Below are 19,386 nucleotides of genomic sequence, written 5' to 3'. Positions count from 1 at the left end.
CCATAAAATTTCATTGAAAAATAAAAATTTCATGGGAACACTATCAATAGCTGTGTTAAAAAAAAAGTTAAACAGGGTAGTGTTCTCATGAAGTTTCTCTCCCATTACATCAACAGTACTATAAAAGATTAATGCCTAATTTTGCATATACAGTTTGGCCAACTTCCTAGTACATCCCACCCCGTCTTTAATCTAGGGTAACAGTTTAATGAATTCGGTTGGGCTGGGCTGGTCACAGCTAGTTCTGAACTTAACAGGTCCACCTCCTTCCCAATATGACTAGTAACTGCATCAAATACTTCCACCACCCTGACAAAATAAGTAATTCCACAGACATCCAAAAAGGCAAAGGGCATTTCTACTGAAAAAAAAGGAGAGAAAGACTGTCTATAAAGATGTGTAAAAGGTGAGAAAGAAACCACACAAATATGCTCAATGAGGAGAACAAATGTATGACCAGCATGAACATATAACTGAATTGTGCATATTTGTCCTGCTTCTCTATTGCAATCTGCTTTCCAAAATACCACATAGTATAGCCAGGTGTCCTTCAGCCTATACTCAGCACAGTATTTGGAGGTAAAGCTGACTTCCAACACCAAACGGCAGAAATTCGGAAACCTAAGGCTATGCCTGGGGAATACCCTACTCATAGAGGCCCAAGCTCTTACCGAAGTCAAAGTCATGAATAACCAACAGCACCCAACAAAAAATACTGTTGTAATTTTGACTAAAGGTATGTGCATGGACATTATAATTAATTCTTGTTTTTTAAAAAGGAGATTTATAAATAGGTAAGTGTTTAATACCAGATGTTACATTTATATGATGGTTATATGATGGTTAAAGATTTACCTGTAGTAACATCTGGATATCATGACATCCAGATTGTGTTAAAATAAACAAAACTACTTTATTTCCAGCAATAAAACTTCTATTGCTTTATTTATGCTTAATCAAGCCTAGCACTTCTGTAATAAAGATAAAAAAATACATATTGCTTTGTTTCATCATCAGTTTATCTTATGATAAACAACTGAGTGCTATAACTACTGCATAGCATAAGTATCTTTGATAATGTTTTACTGCCAAGATGATGTGAACAATGAGAAGTGAGACATGAAGGCCTCCCATTTCTCATGAAATCACACACAAAATGAAGTGTGCATAATCTATATTCTAAGAAATGGATTACTAATTTACTATGGTAATTGTATGCAATTGTGAGCTGTATTATGCATTCATCCAGTGATTTCAACATATCCACATTGCATCAAAACAATACCATCATATTTAACATAAGCAAAGTAAGTCTAGTTAAAGCAAGAGGTATGGGGTTTGGTTGTTGTTGTTTGTTTTGTTTTGTTTTAATCCAGACAAAATATACAATGCAAGAAATATCTACTTAATGCATTTGCTTACTTTTCTTACCCTTATTTTCTAAAACACCAACAATGCAAACCCACATGTATCTCCCTTGTAATATAGCAGAATCCAAAACATACCAGGAGTGAGAGGCAAATCTCCTGAGGCAAACCTTTTCCCTTCGCCTAGAGCTGCAGGGCTTCACGCCCTGGTTTGGGTGGTGCTAACAGTGAGCGGACACGGTGCCACAGATGCACGGGGTGTGCAAACACTGCAAGCCAGCACAGCAGCCCCTAGAGAGAGAAATCAGGTGCCTATGCCAGGCTGGAATTTCAAACACTTACAGGTTGAAGCCAAGGTTAAAAAATAAATATGAACATCTGTGGCTTGGGATTTGTTCTTTTTCTGTTTGTTTCTCGAGGACAGAAACAGCGTTCAGCAGAGCACATTGGTGGACTAGATTTTAATTAAAAAAAAATTCCTCTGCTCTTTAGGCAATAAAATAAACTGAGCAGAGGAAGCCCTTCCAGCTGGTGACAAGGTGTATAATGCCCCTCGGTGCTTGCAGGAAATTGTTGCACAGGCTGGAACCAACCCAGCAGAGCTCGCTATTCTGCACAGCGCTCCTCCTCGCCCTTTGTGAAATACTTTTCCTTCAAACAAACCAATCCAACCAACCAACTAACCAAACAAATGAACAAAACCCATCTTTAGCTGAGAAGAAATAAAGCAAATACATTGTAAGAAAGAAAGAAAGATGTGCATCATAGCTTCAGTATGTTATTATTCTTTATGGGCACGAACCAGAACAATGTTCCAACTGACCGGTTCTGTCCAGATCTCAGGAAGCACTTCATGTATGTTTCCTTGGGACTACACCCACAGCTGCATTCAGAAATCCAAACCACGCTTCAGCTCTCAGCCTCCGCTGGCCGCAGCAGTACCCTTCTTTTCCAGCCAGGCACTGTATCCGACCACCCTTTCTGATTCGGAGGTGAGGAATCATACTTCGACCTCCAGTTAATTACTGTGTTTTATTACAGGTTTGTTTTGCACCAAGTGACAGCCAGGTTTTGATTCGGGTGATACCTGACAGCCTCTGGTTGACTTGCAGTTTTTTCTATAAGAGCAAAGCTGTACAGGATTTTAAACCAGTCACAACATCCTGAAACTGTTTCCAATCCAGACTGTCAACTCTCCTTCCTTGCCGGACACGTGAATTTACCCAAGATGCAGACAAAATCTACTATTTCCTTGTCAGAGCTGCTCAGCTACTCCAAGAGCTGAAATCAGCTCTGCTGCTGAAAATAACTGCCAGCACTTCTTGCTGAGCAGACACTCAGTACCCACTTCCACGCACATCTGCTTTTCCCATCTTTTCTCCCCATCTTAAGCTTGAGCTTTCCCCCAGACTCAACTATGATTTTGAGGTTCTGGCTTTTGGGGGCTTTGGGAAGCGGGGACAGCCTGGCAGACACAGCAAGGCTACGACAAGGACACAGCCTAAATCACAGCATCCACAAAGGCAACAGACATGATGGGGATGGTGAACCATTACTGCCCATATTTCATCAGAAATAACAGCTAACAGTGATAATTCCCTCTGCAGAGATGTGATCTGCACTGTCATACCAGTTCTACAGGAGGGGAAACAAGGGCTGTGTCTCCGCTGGAAGCAGCCGTACCCCTCAAGCAGGAGACAGAAGGAATGCAGCAGCTCCACATCTGCTGTCAGCTGGAGAAACTCCGCAGAGAAGCAAGCAGGACAACGGAAAACTTTGCTTCTTGGGCAAGTGCTGCAAGGGAATCGCCAGCTGGCAAGGGCCCAAGTATCCGAGGTTACCTTGGAGTTCAAAAGCAGACAGGATGAATTAGGCCGAAGTCAGAGTGCCTAAACTCTGCGTGCTACAGGGCTTCGGATGAAAGCAAGGGAGCATGTACCAAAACCACAAAGTACAGGATCAAACCCACTGCAATGATAAGCCTGTTTACTATCAAAACAAACAAACAAACAAAAAAACAGTGAATGTGAACAAAAGTGATGAAAAGTTTGGAACGGAGAAGCAGAAGGGAGACTGGTCTGATTTTAACAGTAACACGAAGAAATTGTTTTAATTATTCAGGATAGGTAATTTTATGTATTTGTGCAAGAGTCTAAAAAAGATCCAATCTGTACTCAGAAAAATTAACTGACCGCCTTGGAGTAATTTAGGCTTTTCCATAACCCCTCTTCATTTCAACTTGCTTTGAAAATATTTCTGTTTAGCACTGTCACTCTTCGGAAGCTGGACCATTTGAGCCCTGCACAATGAGCTGAGCAACAATAGGCACAGGTAAACGAAGCAGCTGCCATCGCACCGTGCCCTAATCCCATCGCCTGAGGCAGACACGTTCCCCGTTTGATGCATCAACGGCTTTGTGCCCGTACCCATGCACTGTGACAATTCACACAAGCAGCGGTTTTCTGGCAGGTTCAGAGAGCTGGGTTATTGCAACTGCCCGAGACAGCCATCAGACAAGGTCACTGCAGCAGCGGGGTGCTTGGGCAATAGGCTGCATCCCTCAGATGTTCACACTACAAACTTCAGAAAATCGCCATGCCCTTCCTGCATAAACACCAAGCAGAGAAGGAAGGAACACAACAAATATTTAACTTTCTTCTCCAGCACATGATGCAGTATTTCAGACCTACTACGGTTAATTATTTTTGAAATTGATTACATTTGACTGAAGTTCTTTAGTTCTGACCCCACTTTCTTTCTAATCAATTCTTAGTTATTATCCACTTCATTAGAGACTTTATGGGGACAGATGCTACTCTACCACGACTACTAAACTATGGGTTTTGGAGGATAACTTTCCAGAAAATGTGGATAGGTTAAACCAATTAGCTGCCCTGGTGGTTAAGCGTGGCCTACCCCGTGACCGCCTTCTCTACTTTCTCTCCCCAATTAGCTGAATTACATATGCACTGCTTTTATGTTAATTTTGTGCAACAGAGAACACCCAACCAGTCAAGTTAGTGCATGTCCACAGAGTACCAGCACAAACTGGAGGAATTCCTGACACCCGCTGGGCCCAGCCCCGACTTGCTGGCATCTTGCACATGAAAATGGAGTCTGGGGCTGGGGAGGAACAGGGAATAAACACGGGTGCAGTTTGTCAGACACCTGCACAGCACAGCTGGACTCACGGCAGAGGGATACACAGCTCCGCAGCACACATGCACCAAGAACAGGAAATCAGCTAATAAGCTTTCTGCTGCTAATCTCTACAGCTGAGCATGACAATAAACTTCACGTTATGTCTGACGTTACCAGTCCCTGCCCCTCCAGCTATAACTCCATCTGATGCTGGTCAAATTCTGTGGCCTGGATGGCAAGTCGCCGAGCTGAGATTACAGCAAGACCCTCAGCTCTCTCTGCTGGCTGACTCCTTCCCATTTCTTCGGGATGTTTCTGCCTCTCGGTACAAAGCAAGCCTCGCAACAGCTTGTTGACATTTAACTTCAAAGCCCGACAAAAGTCAGCCTAGGGTGAAATTTGGGTTTCCTTTTTCCGACAGCTATCAGCATTACTAGTGGAAAGGCAGCTAAAGCAAAGGGAGTGGGGGGATCTGAGTAAGGGATGCCAAGTCACATCCTTATTTTCTGGGTAGAAGAGTGGCAAATAATATGGGAATGATCTCAAATATCTAGGAAATCCTTGGAACATTGAACAAACATTTCTTGATCCTCTGAGGATGAAGAGACTCCTGCTGTGACCTACAGTGCAAACAAACACTTGGTGGCACCAAATACCGCTGCTCTGGAGCTGCTGACTAGCTGCTTATCACCACTGCTTCTCCTGGGCCTCGGCAACTGCAGTTTTAATCAACTGTACAGTATTTTTCTGATATAAGAAGTGTATGATCTAATATCGGAGGGCCTGCTCACAGTAAGGCACCCCTAGTAATCCAGGAAGATGCAGTTTTAAAAACATTCTCAGCTTTCCGAATGACATAAATATAAAACAGGTATTCTGAAAAAATATCCTCTGGTATTGAAGCCACAGCACTTTACTGCTTGGTGTGTCAGCCACAAAAACCAGACAATTGTTAGCCTTTTTTTTTTTTTTTTTTTTTTTTTTTTTTTTTTTTTCCTGAAGCCATTTCCCTCATGGAATAAGTGACTTAGCTTTTCAGAACTACATCCGAGCGCAGCCACATGTAGCAATCTACTCAGCATCAGATACGCAGAAGCTCCATTTTCCATTTCAGACATTCCACGTTACTGAAAATCACGCCAGAACACTTGATTTCCCTGATTTAGTGTCCAACACTTGCTAAAATTTCCAGGAATCTGATATTTATGCAAACTGTGCCAAAGCTATTCTGTACAAAGTCCTTTCAATTGCTCTTTGGAAAGAACTTTGTTGAAGCAGAAAAAATGAAAAACACTCCAACTCTATAACCCAACAATACACCCCAAAATATGCTAATTAATGAAAGAAACTTCACTTCCATGTCTCTGTGCATCAATAATCTTGTTTTAAATACTTACAAAACACTTAAGAGTCAATTTTAAGAGAATATCGGGGTAGCTGCAAATATGGCTGAATGCCAGCAGAGTACATTCTGAACATTTTTCGGGAGATGCGTGGCTTTCTGGGTATCTCAGGCAAATAAATCAATTATATACAAATAAATAAATAAATCAGAAAAGTGCTTCCAAACATATGATGAAAAACCAGGAACTGCGTAAGAGATCATCTGGCATCCCACTAGGTGGAGCTATGGGCCCTGGGTACACGAGCTAGAAATCTGGTCAAGCATTTCATTAATTAATCCCTGCGGCTCAGGAAAACCATTTATAGAATTTAAGCTCATTTGCCTCTTCCCTGTTCTACGTGCAAGACTGAGCTGTTGTCCTGAGGCATTTCTGCCTTGCAATGGCATCTGCGTGCAGCGCAGGAGGAAAGATGTACTGTGCTAGTTGTTACTGCAAGGACATCATAAGGAAACCAAAAGTAGCCAGGTAGAAAGCAAGGTAACACAAGAAAATTGAAAAAAAAAAAAAAAAGAGAGAGGGAATTAAAAGAAGGGGAGAACACAAGAAACACTAGGAACAAAGAGAAGCAACCAGCTTTTTAAATTATGCAACCCCTTGTTTTGAAATAAAAAGGCAGATGAAACAACTTGTCTGAAACAATTATCTGACTTCAGGGCTTTGGCTTCATTTTTTAATGGTTCGTAGAGTGAGGTGCAGGAGCGGAGAAGTTATGTGAGATGTTTTAATTCATTTTTGTTGAGAGCTTTCTGTGACCACACTATGCACTACACAGGCAATGGATGGTCTGCAAATCACATTACTACTTCAAAAGGAGGCTGAAACATTAATCAGCATTGGTAAAACAAATAAATCAATTTGTTTTAAAACAAATAAATCAATTAACCAAAAAAAAAAAAAAACAAATAAATCAATTTGTTTTAAAACAAATAAATCAATTTGTTTTACTCAATGAAGCAGATTAAAAAGGAGCTCTGCAAGATTATTCTACCTTATAACTTTCATGCTACAAAGTATTGCAGACTTTCAGCACTTGGCACCCCAACATCTTGGCAGATTTTCAGACGTGATTTCACACGGTGACAGTACACGGTGCGAGTACCCCCTGGGATCCAGGTAAGGATGGTCAGGTTCTGGCATCTGGGGATACAGGGGCTCCCTAAGATTGCACAAGCTGGCTGAAACAGAACTGAAACATGGCTGGCGGGAGACTGCCAGGGACCTGGGTCTAGAGGACTTCTTGCTGTAGTTGTGTGGAATACAATCCTTTGTTTAAAAACCATAGACTGCTAGCAACCCAGTTCAAGTTTTATAATAAAAGAGCACTTTTAGGAATGACAGTTGCTGAAACTTGTTGATTGACCTTGCATTTATTCTCTGAAATGCGTATGTCAACAGGGAAAGGAGAAGCTGCTTGTGTTGTTGAGTAATTATTATGTAATTTAATTGAGTTGATTGTTCACCTTGATATTAGATTATCCCATTCACTCCTCAAGCTTTAAGGGCATCCATAAATACAGATATTAGCCTTCATGTTACAATAATGCCCAATATCCTACTCAAACCCAGGTCCTATCACATGCACACCAGCACTCACATTATGAATAAAAGAGCCTGTTTTAAAGAGCTTAAGGCCAGCCAGATCTGCAAAGGTTACAGATATCCGACCATCTGAGATATAACAGCATATGCTCTCTGATCCACAATGACTATTTCTGCAGTAGGCAAGCAGTATTTCAGGCAGTGGTAAGCCATAATTAAAACAAAACGATAAGGAAAACATACTGACATATGGAACACAAGCAGCACTGGATAGCCAACATGATAAAATTGAGCCAGCCAGGCTGAGAAAAGCAGATGCACAAGAGCACAAATACAAGCCCATTCTGAGAACCAAGTGTTTTGGTTTATGCTGATAAAAGTGAGAACATCAGAACATCCTTTCATGCAGATGTGTTGTTCAAAGACAAAACACTCCATAAGGGGAAGTAAAATGAATCACTCACAAAAAGAAGTACTGTTGAATTCTTTTAATAACACTAGGAAAATATCATAGTATTAAAATCCTGCGTGGGACTCTCAAAGGGTTATTTTGGTTGGGCATTCTGTGTTTATAAACCAAACTTTTTACCCAATTGTGTTTGTCTTTTAAATCAACTACTTCTTTAAAATGGTATTTCCAGTTAAAGCACAGCTAACCTATAAATACCTGAATACCACAACACACACTGTGTGCGTGGGGGTTGTTTAAATCTTAGCAGAAATAATGGTAGATCTATTCAACACAGGGAAGCAAACGTCGACTTGTTAAGCGGGGATGTAATAGCCAGTAAAGAATACATTGCATACATAATACAGAAGGAAAAATTATCATCTGGAATATGTGAAATTACACAGATTTTTGCACCTTAAACCTATTAGAAGTTACTCTGTTGGCCAAAACTAATCCACTGAAGAAGCAGAATGTTGGTCAGAAGTCTAACGTTTCCTGTACCAGCACAGAGAGAATATAAGCAGTCCAATGCTGTTAAAAGAAAACATGAAATCCAGCTCATGTTTCTGGTCAGGGATCAATTTCTTCAGGAACTACTGTTAACATAACATCTTCGTTACCCCTGCGTACAACCATGTTCAAAGTACTGTCCTTTTTAATAATGTCACTGACATCACTGGCTGAAGTTATCGACTGTCCATTGATGCTTATAATCACATCATTGTCCTTCAGGCCACCACTGAAAAGACAAAGAAGCAATGAATTACTATAATTGCCATTTTATCATCATCACAATATTCTGAAAAGAAGACTGGATATTTCTGACTTCCCTCCAGCTAGACAAAGACACAGCAGGCCCACAAAAAAATAAAATAAAATAAATAATTTCAAAAAGAGTTTATGTAGCAGTGCAGATCTGCAGGTTTGATGTGCCATGTTGTTCTCCACACACAGCCTGGCAGCCCTTCATCCTGCCTTTGTATTTTAAACCTAAGAACAACAACACAGGCTGAGATCTAGCCCAGTCACTAGAAATGCATGGGTGTCCTTCCCCTCATCTGCCCACTTACAGCACCCAGAAAGCCTCCTCCTGACCCAAGCACCAGACACAAACCAAAACCCACCACCTCTGTGCACTGCAAGGCAAGAGACATCAGAAGCAGGGCCGGCACAGCACGGCTCCTCTGCCCAGGGCTGTCGAGACAGTTACCAGGACTGGGAAATGGGGTGTTGAGGGATGCCATCGACCAGAATGTCTTGCCCAGTCTTGCACAACAATCTGGCTCCAAGTCATGGAAATATTAACCAAGAAACCAGATCAGACATGATTCAGCCCTTCAGCATAATCCTTTTTTGCAAAACCACAGAGCAGTCATAGGCCTTTTCCGCTCGGAGAAAATGCTTTACATGAGTGCCTCTTGCTAACAGGATGCCTTGGCCAACATCTTCAACCCACTAACAAATCTGGTTGCCTACTGAAGACATGACTTTCAGCATTCTCCTGAAAGAATCCATCCCAGATCATCCCAGTCTCTCACACCAGCAGCTTAACAGGCCTCTACCCTTGACTCAAATTCTGCATGTCTATCCAGCAGGTCTACACAAGGTACATTGGAGAGAAAACCAGGAGAATGGGGACACCCATAAAAAAGGGGACTACAAGTCGGGAAGAAAGAGCTGCATTTTAATTGCCAGGCCAGCCTTTGGATGGCCATCCTCTCAGTCTCTCTCTCTACATGAGAAAATATGCCAGCTCCAAGCACCCGAAGTGCTGGGGCTGAGAGAGACACTTCCTCGCAAGGTAGAAGCGAAATTTCTCCCTCGCCCTCCCTCACCAGTGACCTCCAAGGCCACAGGAGCATGCACAAGCGAGCGGCTCTAATTCAGCTCTGGCACTGGTACAGCAGAAGTCTTAGAAGCGATGGCTGAGAAAAGAGAAAATTGGGCTTTCACACTCCTTGCCCTTTCAACCGGGAACTCTGACAGGGATTTGCTGCAATGCGCTGGCATGCCTGCATTATTGCCGATCAGGGACCAAACTAAAACCACAAGCTGATTTCAAGCTGACAACCTAATAGCTATCAGATGGTCACAGTTCTGTTCATTTAACATAACCAAGATAGCTAGCTAAGCTCAGAACATTCCCTATCGTTACCTCTTAAGCCAATGGCAGTGGTTTCGAGAAAAATTACTCCAACTTACGCTTCAGCTGGTGTTTCTGGAATTACTTCAATAACATAGGCCCCAGAGACAACATCAGGAAAGTCTTTATGGCGATCCTTCAGCTCTCTAGCTTTGCTGGAAAATGAAGAAACATCCATAAAAATATTTTGCCAAGATGGGGAAAAAAAACATGGATTTTCACTTGGTTAACTTACTTAACATTTACTAGCTGAGGTACATACTGATGTGACATCTCACAATACCTTTTAACCCTTAAAAATAATGCAAGTATTATTATACTTTCTGCATACATACAACTTTTTAATGACTATTTCTGGCAAGGACAATCATTTCAACAGATACAGAAGATCAACTGTGCTTCTTGAAGACATACTGTCCCATTTTCTCCTTGACCCTGGTGACAGCAGAGGAAAGATGGTAACAGCAGTAGTGGAGCCCCAGGACAAATTAACAATTGCTAAATATTATCTTCTGAAGCCTTAAGGAAAACAAAAATCCAGGGAGTTGTTTAACAACACTTCATCCAAGAGCCTGCAGGAGAGGTCAACCATGTAATGGACGCACACACAAAAGACAGCAGAAATTAGGTGAAAGTTGTCTCTGCACCTACAGTGAGGTACATGCTGCTGGCTCCTTTTTCTGCTTGTTTCTGTGGTTGTTAGATTGATCCAAATACATAAAGTGATCAGGGTTCAGTAAAGAATCACCTCTTTTACTTACCTAGGTGTTAGAGACATCATTCGTATACCAATGTATTTCTTTTTGGTTATCGCTTTTCCTACAAAAAGGAAAACAGGTCTTCATCAATCGCTTTTATCAAAAAGAGAGTCTTGAGTCTTGTGTTACTATTTTTACGTTTATCTCCTTCACAGCAGTGAAGTACATTACCTTTAGCTTGTCTGTCGTGGGATTCAGTCAGGAACTTTTTGATTTTATCAGATGGGATAGCAAACGAGATCCCAGCTGTAACTTTTAACGTGTTTATTCCAATGACTTCACCATCCTGCAGAAATAAGAAACTTTTATTAGCAAATCTAAAATGTCTTGAAGAGAAAAGGATGATTTCTTCCCAGCAATCAGAAGGAAAAATTCCCATAACGCATTTTGTAGCTGGTTTTCAATTTTCCTTTTAATGTCATTTCTCTGAATCACCTACTGATATAGACAGTATTGTACTATTTTGGAAAACAGATGTGAATATTCATATTCACACCAGCAGAAGAGAAGTCAGAGTTTGGCAGCTGTCCGGAGCGCAGCAGGTTAGCACCATGCTTTCCTGTGAATTTCAGCCTGTTTTCTTTCAGCAAGGCTGTCTGCAAAGCGTGGCACTGAGTGGCAGCTGAGGTTCTGAGCAAATACTGGACAATGATAAATAGAAAAAAAAAAAAGGCACTATAGTAATGTGGCTCCAAGAGAACTTCCCCTCCAACAGAGCTGTGCAAGGACAGATGAGGGGTTTGCTGTTAGCAACACCACCAGCCCTGTTTCTCTATATAATGGAATAAGTATGAATTTTAAAATAATTTTGTACTGAAAAGTTTCTGGATGGCAAGAGGTAAAAGCAGCTTCTGACCTACTCAACGTAAAAACCACTCAGCTTTTTAAAACTTTTAAAATGCAGGTTACTAGTGCTGAAGTTGTACTGCGAGCTGGGTTGAAAACAAGTCACCAAATCCCCAAAGCAGAAACTTTAACAGGCATTCTTCCCGTCTGTACTGTCCCATGCTGAGGACAACTGCCTCTCCTCTGCCAGTCCCCGGCCGGGAGCTCTCACACAGCAGTCTGGTTTTGAAACCTGCCTCAGTTGTTCTCCCTTGGGCTTATCCACAGCTGCAGTTAAGGAAGCTTTGACTACTTTCTACAGTATCAGCAAATAAAAGCCCTAATATGCCGGTAAATGTGTGGGGTTTTCTACCCTTTCAACACAATTCAAAATAAAGGGGTGGATATGTTTTGAACAATTAAACTGAGCTTCAGTATGCAAAAAAAAAACCACCACAGTTTTTAGCTGTATGGTGAGTGCAAAAACCTCACATTTAAAACGTGCTTTTTACTTTTTGCAAGGCACAAGCAAATTATTTGGGAATTACACTTGCTCAAAACTACACAAACTAGAAACACGTTAAATATTGAAATGCTAGTGTAGCTTGAGATGTGCCAAAATAAACACAGACAAGTGATTAGTAAGAACCATGTGAATTTTGTGTAGTCAGCCAAATATCAAAAGCTCTGAATCACACTTTTGGTGTGCTTGTTTTTGTTTTTAAGCTAAAAAGTAACAAGCTTCACATTAAGCAAACAAACTTAAAGAAACTTACCAGATTTACTAAGGGTCCTCCAGAGTTTCCATACTGAAAATAAATACGGCAAGAACGTGATTTAACATCTACTTTTTTTAATCCATGGTAAGCAAAACATTCAAGAAATTTTTGAAATGTTTCTGTACCAATTTTTCATTGTTTATTAAATACATGCAAGAGAACACTTTTAAAATCCCTAACCATCACTTAACATTCCCCCTTTTAGCTGAGCTTTGCAAATACTTTGTCCTTCTTCTCTTGCCAAAATAACTTAAGAAATTTGAGTTTTTTCTTTGGTTTTAATAGTACCACACCAGCAACTTACAAGATTTTAATACAGCTCCAGGAGCCATCCGTGAAGATCCCTTACAAGGCCAACAGTAGGAAAAAAACAAACAAACAAACAAACAAAAACACTATTGTTTTGCCTTAGTGCAGAAACAAACTTGAATTCTTAAAGTAAGCTTGGCTTCTTTTTAGAAAGAATGATGGATTTTGAAGATACTTTTTTGCCAGAGAATATTGCCTCCTCCTTTGCAATCTGTAAAAGTTTTGAAGGGAAGGCAGACATTGTACTTGGTGTGGTCCCTTTGGTTTGTTTTTTTTTTTTTTAATAACAATCAAGCACTGCTGCACTGCAGATGTCCAGATTTGCATGGATAAAAGAAAAGCCAGCTCTGCTCACTGTTCTTAAGATCTATATTACTGGTGACATTTTCAAAGCAACTATTCAAGAAATCTAAGAGGTCAGTGGGACAAGGCTCAAAGCAGGACATACATTGATGATGGCATCTGTCTGAATATAATCCATATCGGAGTTGCGGAGCCCCAGCTCCTTTCCTCCACGCTGCGTGGTACTAACAATCCCCGTTGTCACCGTGTTTTGAAGTGAAAATGGACTTCCAATCGCAACCACAAATTCTCCTGGCCTCAAGTCTCCAGACTGACCAAGCAGAAGCACTGGTAATTTACCCTAAAAACAGAAAAGAAAAAAAGAGAAAAATCAGATGTAGTTAAAACATTGCTATGCAGGTAGAACAAATTCTTCACCACCGAGGTTCATGAATAGAGCAGAGGAAAAAAAGAGGCTTTTATCCCTTGGGAATTTGGCTTGCTCTTTTTATGTTGGATATTTCACGTGGCTATGTGCAGAAACACCCCAATGAACACCTGATCTTAAGAGTGCTCTTTAGGCTGTAGGGGAGTGCTTTTTCCACAACAGGTACCCATTAAATCAAAACCAATGTAAGACCAAAGGAGTATTTATGCACTGTTGTACAAAACAAACATTTGATGATACCACGAATGAGTTGTTTCCAACGGTTTCTTGAAGTAATTAGACAACAGATGTTGATGTAAAAATAATAAATTGGTTAAGAGTGAACACTAAAGAGTCATGAAAGCAACAACCAAAGTGTATCAAACAAACATATGTGTAGTTTAAAGCATTTCATCTTCTTGTAAGACACAAGCTAATGTTTCACCTCCCTTATTATTCAATGGACTCTCTCTTCTAAACAATTAGTGTGCCTCCTACATACACAGGGCGTCTTCTGAAGATGTTAGGATTTAAAGACTTTATAGTATTTTTCTTTTATGACAGAAAGAGATAGTATTATACTTTCCTTTCAAGATCTTATCTCTAAACACTATCACATCATTAAAGATCATCCCACTGAGACAGACAACATAAATCCAGCAATTAAAAAAAAAAAAAAAAAAAAGGTTGGATCTAAACACCCTTGCCAATGCAATGGATCAAGGGAACTCGGCATTTTTTCTCCAAGAAATCTGTAGAGGAACTGCACTGGCTGCTGCTTAACAGATGGTTCACACTAGACCAGAAACCTCCCCCCTCCAAGAGCAGCAATCAGAAAATGGGAGGGAAGTCCCCAGGGTCTCCTGACCACAAAGTAATTAAGGGCATTCTGCAACAGACTGCATTTCAAAGAAATACTTTGCCTTTTTTTTTTATCATCTGCTAGTATGATGCATATATGCATTGGGCTTCACATCTTTAAAAGTCAGTCTTCACCCTTTCAGCGATGTTGCATGTTTTTTAATTCTTTCATGTTTAGCCTAAATGACCTTGATCCTTTCCAGGTATTTAGCCATTGCACTAGACTGCTTCCATTAGTATCAGTGGACTAGGACATGGATAATCTGAGGTTTCAACTCAAGCGTTTTTCAGGATTTTAAAGGTACTGAACCCTAAATCAAACCAGAATTCTCCCAGGACATACCCTTTGCTTGGTAGACTTAACTTACAGATCAGTTTCCTACAAGATCACCCAACTTCAGAATTATTTCCTTTGCTCAAGAAACGCAGCTCCAAAGAGAAAAAGGCATTAGTATAAACTTCCAAAGCAGGCCAGTGATTCTAGATGCAGTGGATGCCCAAGCAATGGATTAACTTCAACCAATTTCCAAATGGTAACATACACTTTTAATAAACACGGGGGTACCTTTGGGGTGTTCTTGAGCTCCCTAAAATGAACGTGAAAATTGGCTTAGTACCCTTTCTTGTAATTCACTCCTTCCTGGAAACATGTAAAGGTGCCTTTTTAGCCCATTCCTGTTCCAGAGCACACAAGTTATCTGCTACAGGCACATAATGGGATCACAAAGGTGTACCATGTGCTCTCGTAGCTCACACACAAGGTGGTATTCAGTATGCCCTGATTATTCTCAAGTTAGTGATAACTTTGCTTTAAACGTTAACAAAAGCTGAATCACTTCTAAATTTTGGCAAACAGTGAAAATATTACAAGTGTTTAAATTGGAAATCAAGAGCTAGCTCTTCAGTTGTCTTTTTTCATCAGCAGCTCAAAAGCATGTATCAATGATTCACCCCTTGGGACAAAAATCCACTAATCTAAACCAAACCGAATGCACAGTGCTTTGTATTTTTCACTTACAGTTTTATTCCAAGTGTCCTAGGAGATGTACAGTGTCCATAAGTAAAAAATAGAAGACGCCAGCCATGTCACTGTATGCTGCTGAAGATACAGAAGTTCCTGCTCTAATATTTTAGAAGTCTGGTCCTGAGTATCCTTTATCCAACTTCGCTACAATCCCACCAGCAAAATTTTACTGAGATGAACATGTTGTTTCAATAAAACTCATTGCCAAATCCTAGACAGGACCAGATACTCTGTGGAAACTTCATCTTTCAGTCTCAAGACTGCAAGAAAATAATTAACCAACTGCTTGTTAAACAGACTCAGTTGGAAGAGCAACGGAATAGCCAATATGGGAAAGAGAAAAAAAACATTTCCCTTTCTAATTATCTTTCAAGAAGAGCTTTCACAAGCAGCAATGGCCAACTATTAAGCAATAATTATCTGTATCACTATCAGCTATGGATAAAATCATATAAAGCTGTGGGTTGATTCTGAGATTTAAGGGTGATACCGAGCTTCCCCATTTTGTCCACGACTCAGCAAACAAGCAGCAACATCCCAGCTCAGTTCCTACATCAGACCACAGCCCTGACTCCAAGGCTCCCCTCCGGTACAGCAGGACAGAGGCAGCTACGCTTAGCTGTGCTGGGAAGCACGCAGCGTATGCAGCGAGCGGCTCCATATGGGTATTGTTTGGACAGAGGGAGCACCCTGGCCCTTCCTTGTCTCCAGATGCTATTAAGCTTACGCAGCACGTGTTTTCAAGATGCCGTTGATCAAGCAGCGCATCTCTTTCTGGCACGGCTTTCCCTTGTTTCACAAAAAGAAAAAAAAAAATGGCAAAAAGTGTCTTTTATTTACATGCCAATGCACTGAAAACACATACTTTACAGAGAAAGAGGACACTTAATAAATAAATGAAATTCAGGAGATAGAAAAAAACAACAACAACAACAACAAAAAACTTCTTTCATTAATAGAGACATAAGATCGGTCCCATACAAAGTTAAGATTTGTACAATGTTCCTGAGTTACAAAAACAGTCACGAAGCCAAAATCGCATTTGGCAGCAGAAAGAAAAAACATGGAACAATCTCTGACTAATACAATTATTTCTGATTGTGCTGAGTTTTCAAGCCTGTGCCTATACTAGTCAGGCTTCAGTTCAGAGCCTTGCACTGTATGGATTGGCGTGGGTCATCTGTGTGATTCACCACGCCTTCTGGAAAGAGTTAGGCTAACCTCTCGTTTGCTAGCAACAAAAATCTTCTGCAAAAATTGCCTTGCTCTGCACATCACGAAGATTAGCTTTGGAAAATGTGCTTTCTATGCAGTATGCTAGAAGAGACACAGCCTTACGCCAAAAAAAATTAAGGGGGCAGGGGAGGGGTTGGAAGTGAAATTAGTGCAAATCCAGTCAAATTGCCTGGGTACCGAATGGCGAGTACGTCCTCCTGCAGCCCTGCCAGAGGCCCTGCTGGTGCCCTCACTCACCTCCACCACAAGCCCTGGGCTAGTTCTAGGGCTGGTTCAAGGGTCTGGGTGCAGGATCCTTCACACCCATGCTTAAATGGACACTCTTAATTCTCACACACCATCTGATGGTCTCAGGGGTGATGAAGCTACTGCTACAACTCGTGATTCTCCCTGGTTAACTACAGATTTGCCACAGCACTTAATTAAAATCCCGGGCAAGCTAGCATGCCTCGCAGTGCGATGAACGGAGAGGCAGAAACACCCAGCGCCTAAGCCCAGCTTTCCCAGTGACTCACTGCATGACCTTGGGCGACACATAACTTCTTTTCTTTCCCTCCATTCTTCATTTGATTAACCCTCGGGCTTCTGCCGGGATCAGCGTTGGCTGAGCGAGACAAATCTGCAAGCACCCAGAAATAGGACCCAACATGCAAAGCCAGAAGTGGCACATGACTCACTGTTTACACCCAGCCGGAGAGGGAGCCATTAATTAGCGTTAATATTTTAAGCCTTTCTCATCCCGAAGCGCTCCACACATTTTAATATAGGGATTTGACTCAGGCCCTGGGTAAACAGAACTCCCACGAAACAGCGAGCCGCGCGCCGCCACGGGACGGGGTTTATCCAGCAACAGAACGCAGCTATCAGCGGGTGGGTGGGAGGCAGCAGCTCGGCACAGGAGGCTGGGACACGCATGGAAGAGGCCAGGGCATGCATGGAAAAGGCCAGGACATGCACAGAGAAGGCACACGTATTCAGCAAGAGAGGCCAGATGTTTGCCTGGTATGCATTATTAGCCACATAACTCGAGTCAGGCAGAGGACCATAAGCGGTAGGTGTTTTGGTTGGAAGCTTGTCGTCCGTGAAATACGTGAATCTGCCTCTATGCTGGCACAGAAAGAAAGTAAATCCCTTCTCTGTGTGATCATCACCTTAGCTCGTGGCAGGAAGACCGTGAATGTGCAGAAAATGGTTTGCAGTTCAATAAGCTGATGGAGACAAATGTTCTGAGCTCAATTTGTGTTAAAAACTGACAGCTTGCCTTCATGCTTTTTTATTTTTAGGTCGAAAAGAAACAGATGTTTGTATGGTACACTAATTCCGCTGTAAGTAACTCTGGCAAAACATGCATCTTCCCTGGGAATTGCATTTCTCTTCTCATTAATGGAACTATTTAACTTTCAGAATACATTATAGCAAAAAACAATCACAGGCCGCGAGCATGTAACAGTAGAGTGTCATCTACAATCTAGAAACTGCTTGACAAAACGCCAAAGAAAATGAAAAACCAAGCTGAATGCATTACAAGTCTCTGAAAGTATTTCATCTATAGTTAGAAAAACAAAACCAAGTCTCCTTATCTAAATATAGAGCATGGGAAGCTTGCGGGAAAAAAAAAATAAAATGAAAAAAAAAGAGAGGCAAAGCATAGTTTTGCTATGTCACTGGAATTTCAATTACCTGGAAAGATGCTGCTGTTCTCCCTTAAAATAAAGTGTAGCAGGAGTAAAAGCTATGTTTGTCCAGCCGTGCTTGCAGAGGCTGCATGCACGGCTGTTTTCAATGTGCTGGGAAGGAAGCACTCTAGCACACCATGAATATGGTAGCAATTTCTGTTTTTATGACAGAAATTGGAATACAAACACACAAAGAACTCCTGTAGAGGCGAGAGAGGGGCATGGGGCAGGGAGCAGGGTGAGGGCTGTGGTGCTGGAAAGCAGCAAAGCCCCAGAAGCAAGCACTTCACTGTATGGAGCACAGGAGCAGAGCATCATCCCCATGCTGCTGCCCACCCTGAGGAGCACCAAGGAACTCGCATCCAAAGTTTTCACATGCTAGCTCATTTCCATAGCTCCTGAAGACTTCTGGAAGTAATAAAAGGGCTTCCTGATGGGAGATTCAAGAGGAAGCAATGCAATATCCAGCGACAGATTTCAAAGTCAAAAAGCATTTGAGAAAAGCCACTTACATCTGGAATTCAAGTAGTTTGGTTTTACAAAATGTGGGCTTTTAAAATATTGATACATAAACAGGAAAGTTTGCTTTCCAGCTTCCTCCAGTTTGTACACACAGGGAAAGAAGCAAATCCCCTCTGACCACAAGGACACAGACGCTGCATTGCCTCACGAAACCGCTGAAGGAATTGAGGGCAGGTCTTGTTGACTTAAAAGCGTCAAACCAAGCGGTTATTAGTAAGATGCTGGAAAGAAACATAAGCGAAAGAGCCACAAATTAGAGGTCGGTCCCAAACTCATTAATGCTTTATCACTTAGGTGCCAAATTCTTTCTAAGATACAGAAAGAAAAATACCTGGTCACGCTGAGGAAGGAAAACCTCCAGCCCTCAGCACATTCCCGTGACACAGGGGCTGTGTCAGTCAGTGGCAAGTCTCTCACAGGTAGTTTTGAAGTGTGTGGGAAGAAGACACACCTCAAAACAAAGTCATTCACAGTGCTCCCTCCTGCAAAACCATCGGCACCTGCTACAGGGATCAATCATCCCTGCAGGCTGAGGCAAATTTAGAGAGGTAAAGTGGGTCTCCAGACAAAAGCCACCTCCACTTTCCCCTGTGGATGTGGGCGAGGGCACGGGTCATATAAACCTCCCTCCTTTAACCCC

The 19,386-nt window shown here is 41.6% G+C and overlaps 1 protein-coding gene across 1 annotated transcript in view; it reads right to left on the bottom strand.

Moving 5' to 3' along the window:
• Positions 1 to 7,926: 7,926 nt before the first annotated feature.
• Positions 7,927 to 19,386, bottom strand: part of HTRA1 (HtrA serine peptidase 1) — a 45,735-nt gene continuing 34,275 nt past the window's right edge. Inside the window, exons 5-10 of the mRNA XM_035329484.1 lie at positions 13,167 to 13,361; positions 12,407 to 12,439; positions 10,977 to 11,091; positions 10,809 to 10,866; positions 10,107 to 10,202; positions 7,927 to 8,643 (exon numbers count right to left, since the gene is read on the bottom strand). Coding sequence (XP_035185375.1) covers positions 8,475 to 8,643; positions 10,107 to 10,202; positions 10,809 to 10,866; positions 10,977 to 11,091; positions 12,407 to 12,439; positions 13,167 to 13,361 — 666 coding nt within the window. The 3' untranslated portion in view covers positions 7,927 to 8,474. The remainder of the gene's footprint in view (positions 8,644 to 10,106; positions 10,203 to 10,808; positions 10,867 to 10,976; positions 11,092 to 12,406; positions 12,440 to 13,166; positions 13,362 to 19,386) is intronic.

Source organism: Oxyura jamaicensis, chromosome 6 (assembly GCF_011077185.1).
Source record: "Oxyura jamaicensis isolate SHBP4307 breed ruddy duck chromosome 6, BPBGC_Ojam_1.0, whole genome shotgun sequence".
Taxonomy (NCBI): domain Eukaryota; kingdom Metazoa; phylum Chordata; class Aves; order Anseriformes; family Anatidae; genus Oxyura; species Oxyura jamaicensis.
This window is presented reverse-complemented; position numbering and strand designations above follow the sequence as displayed.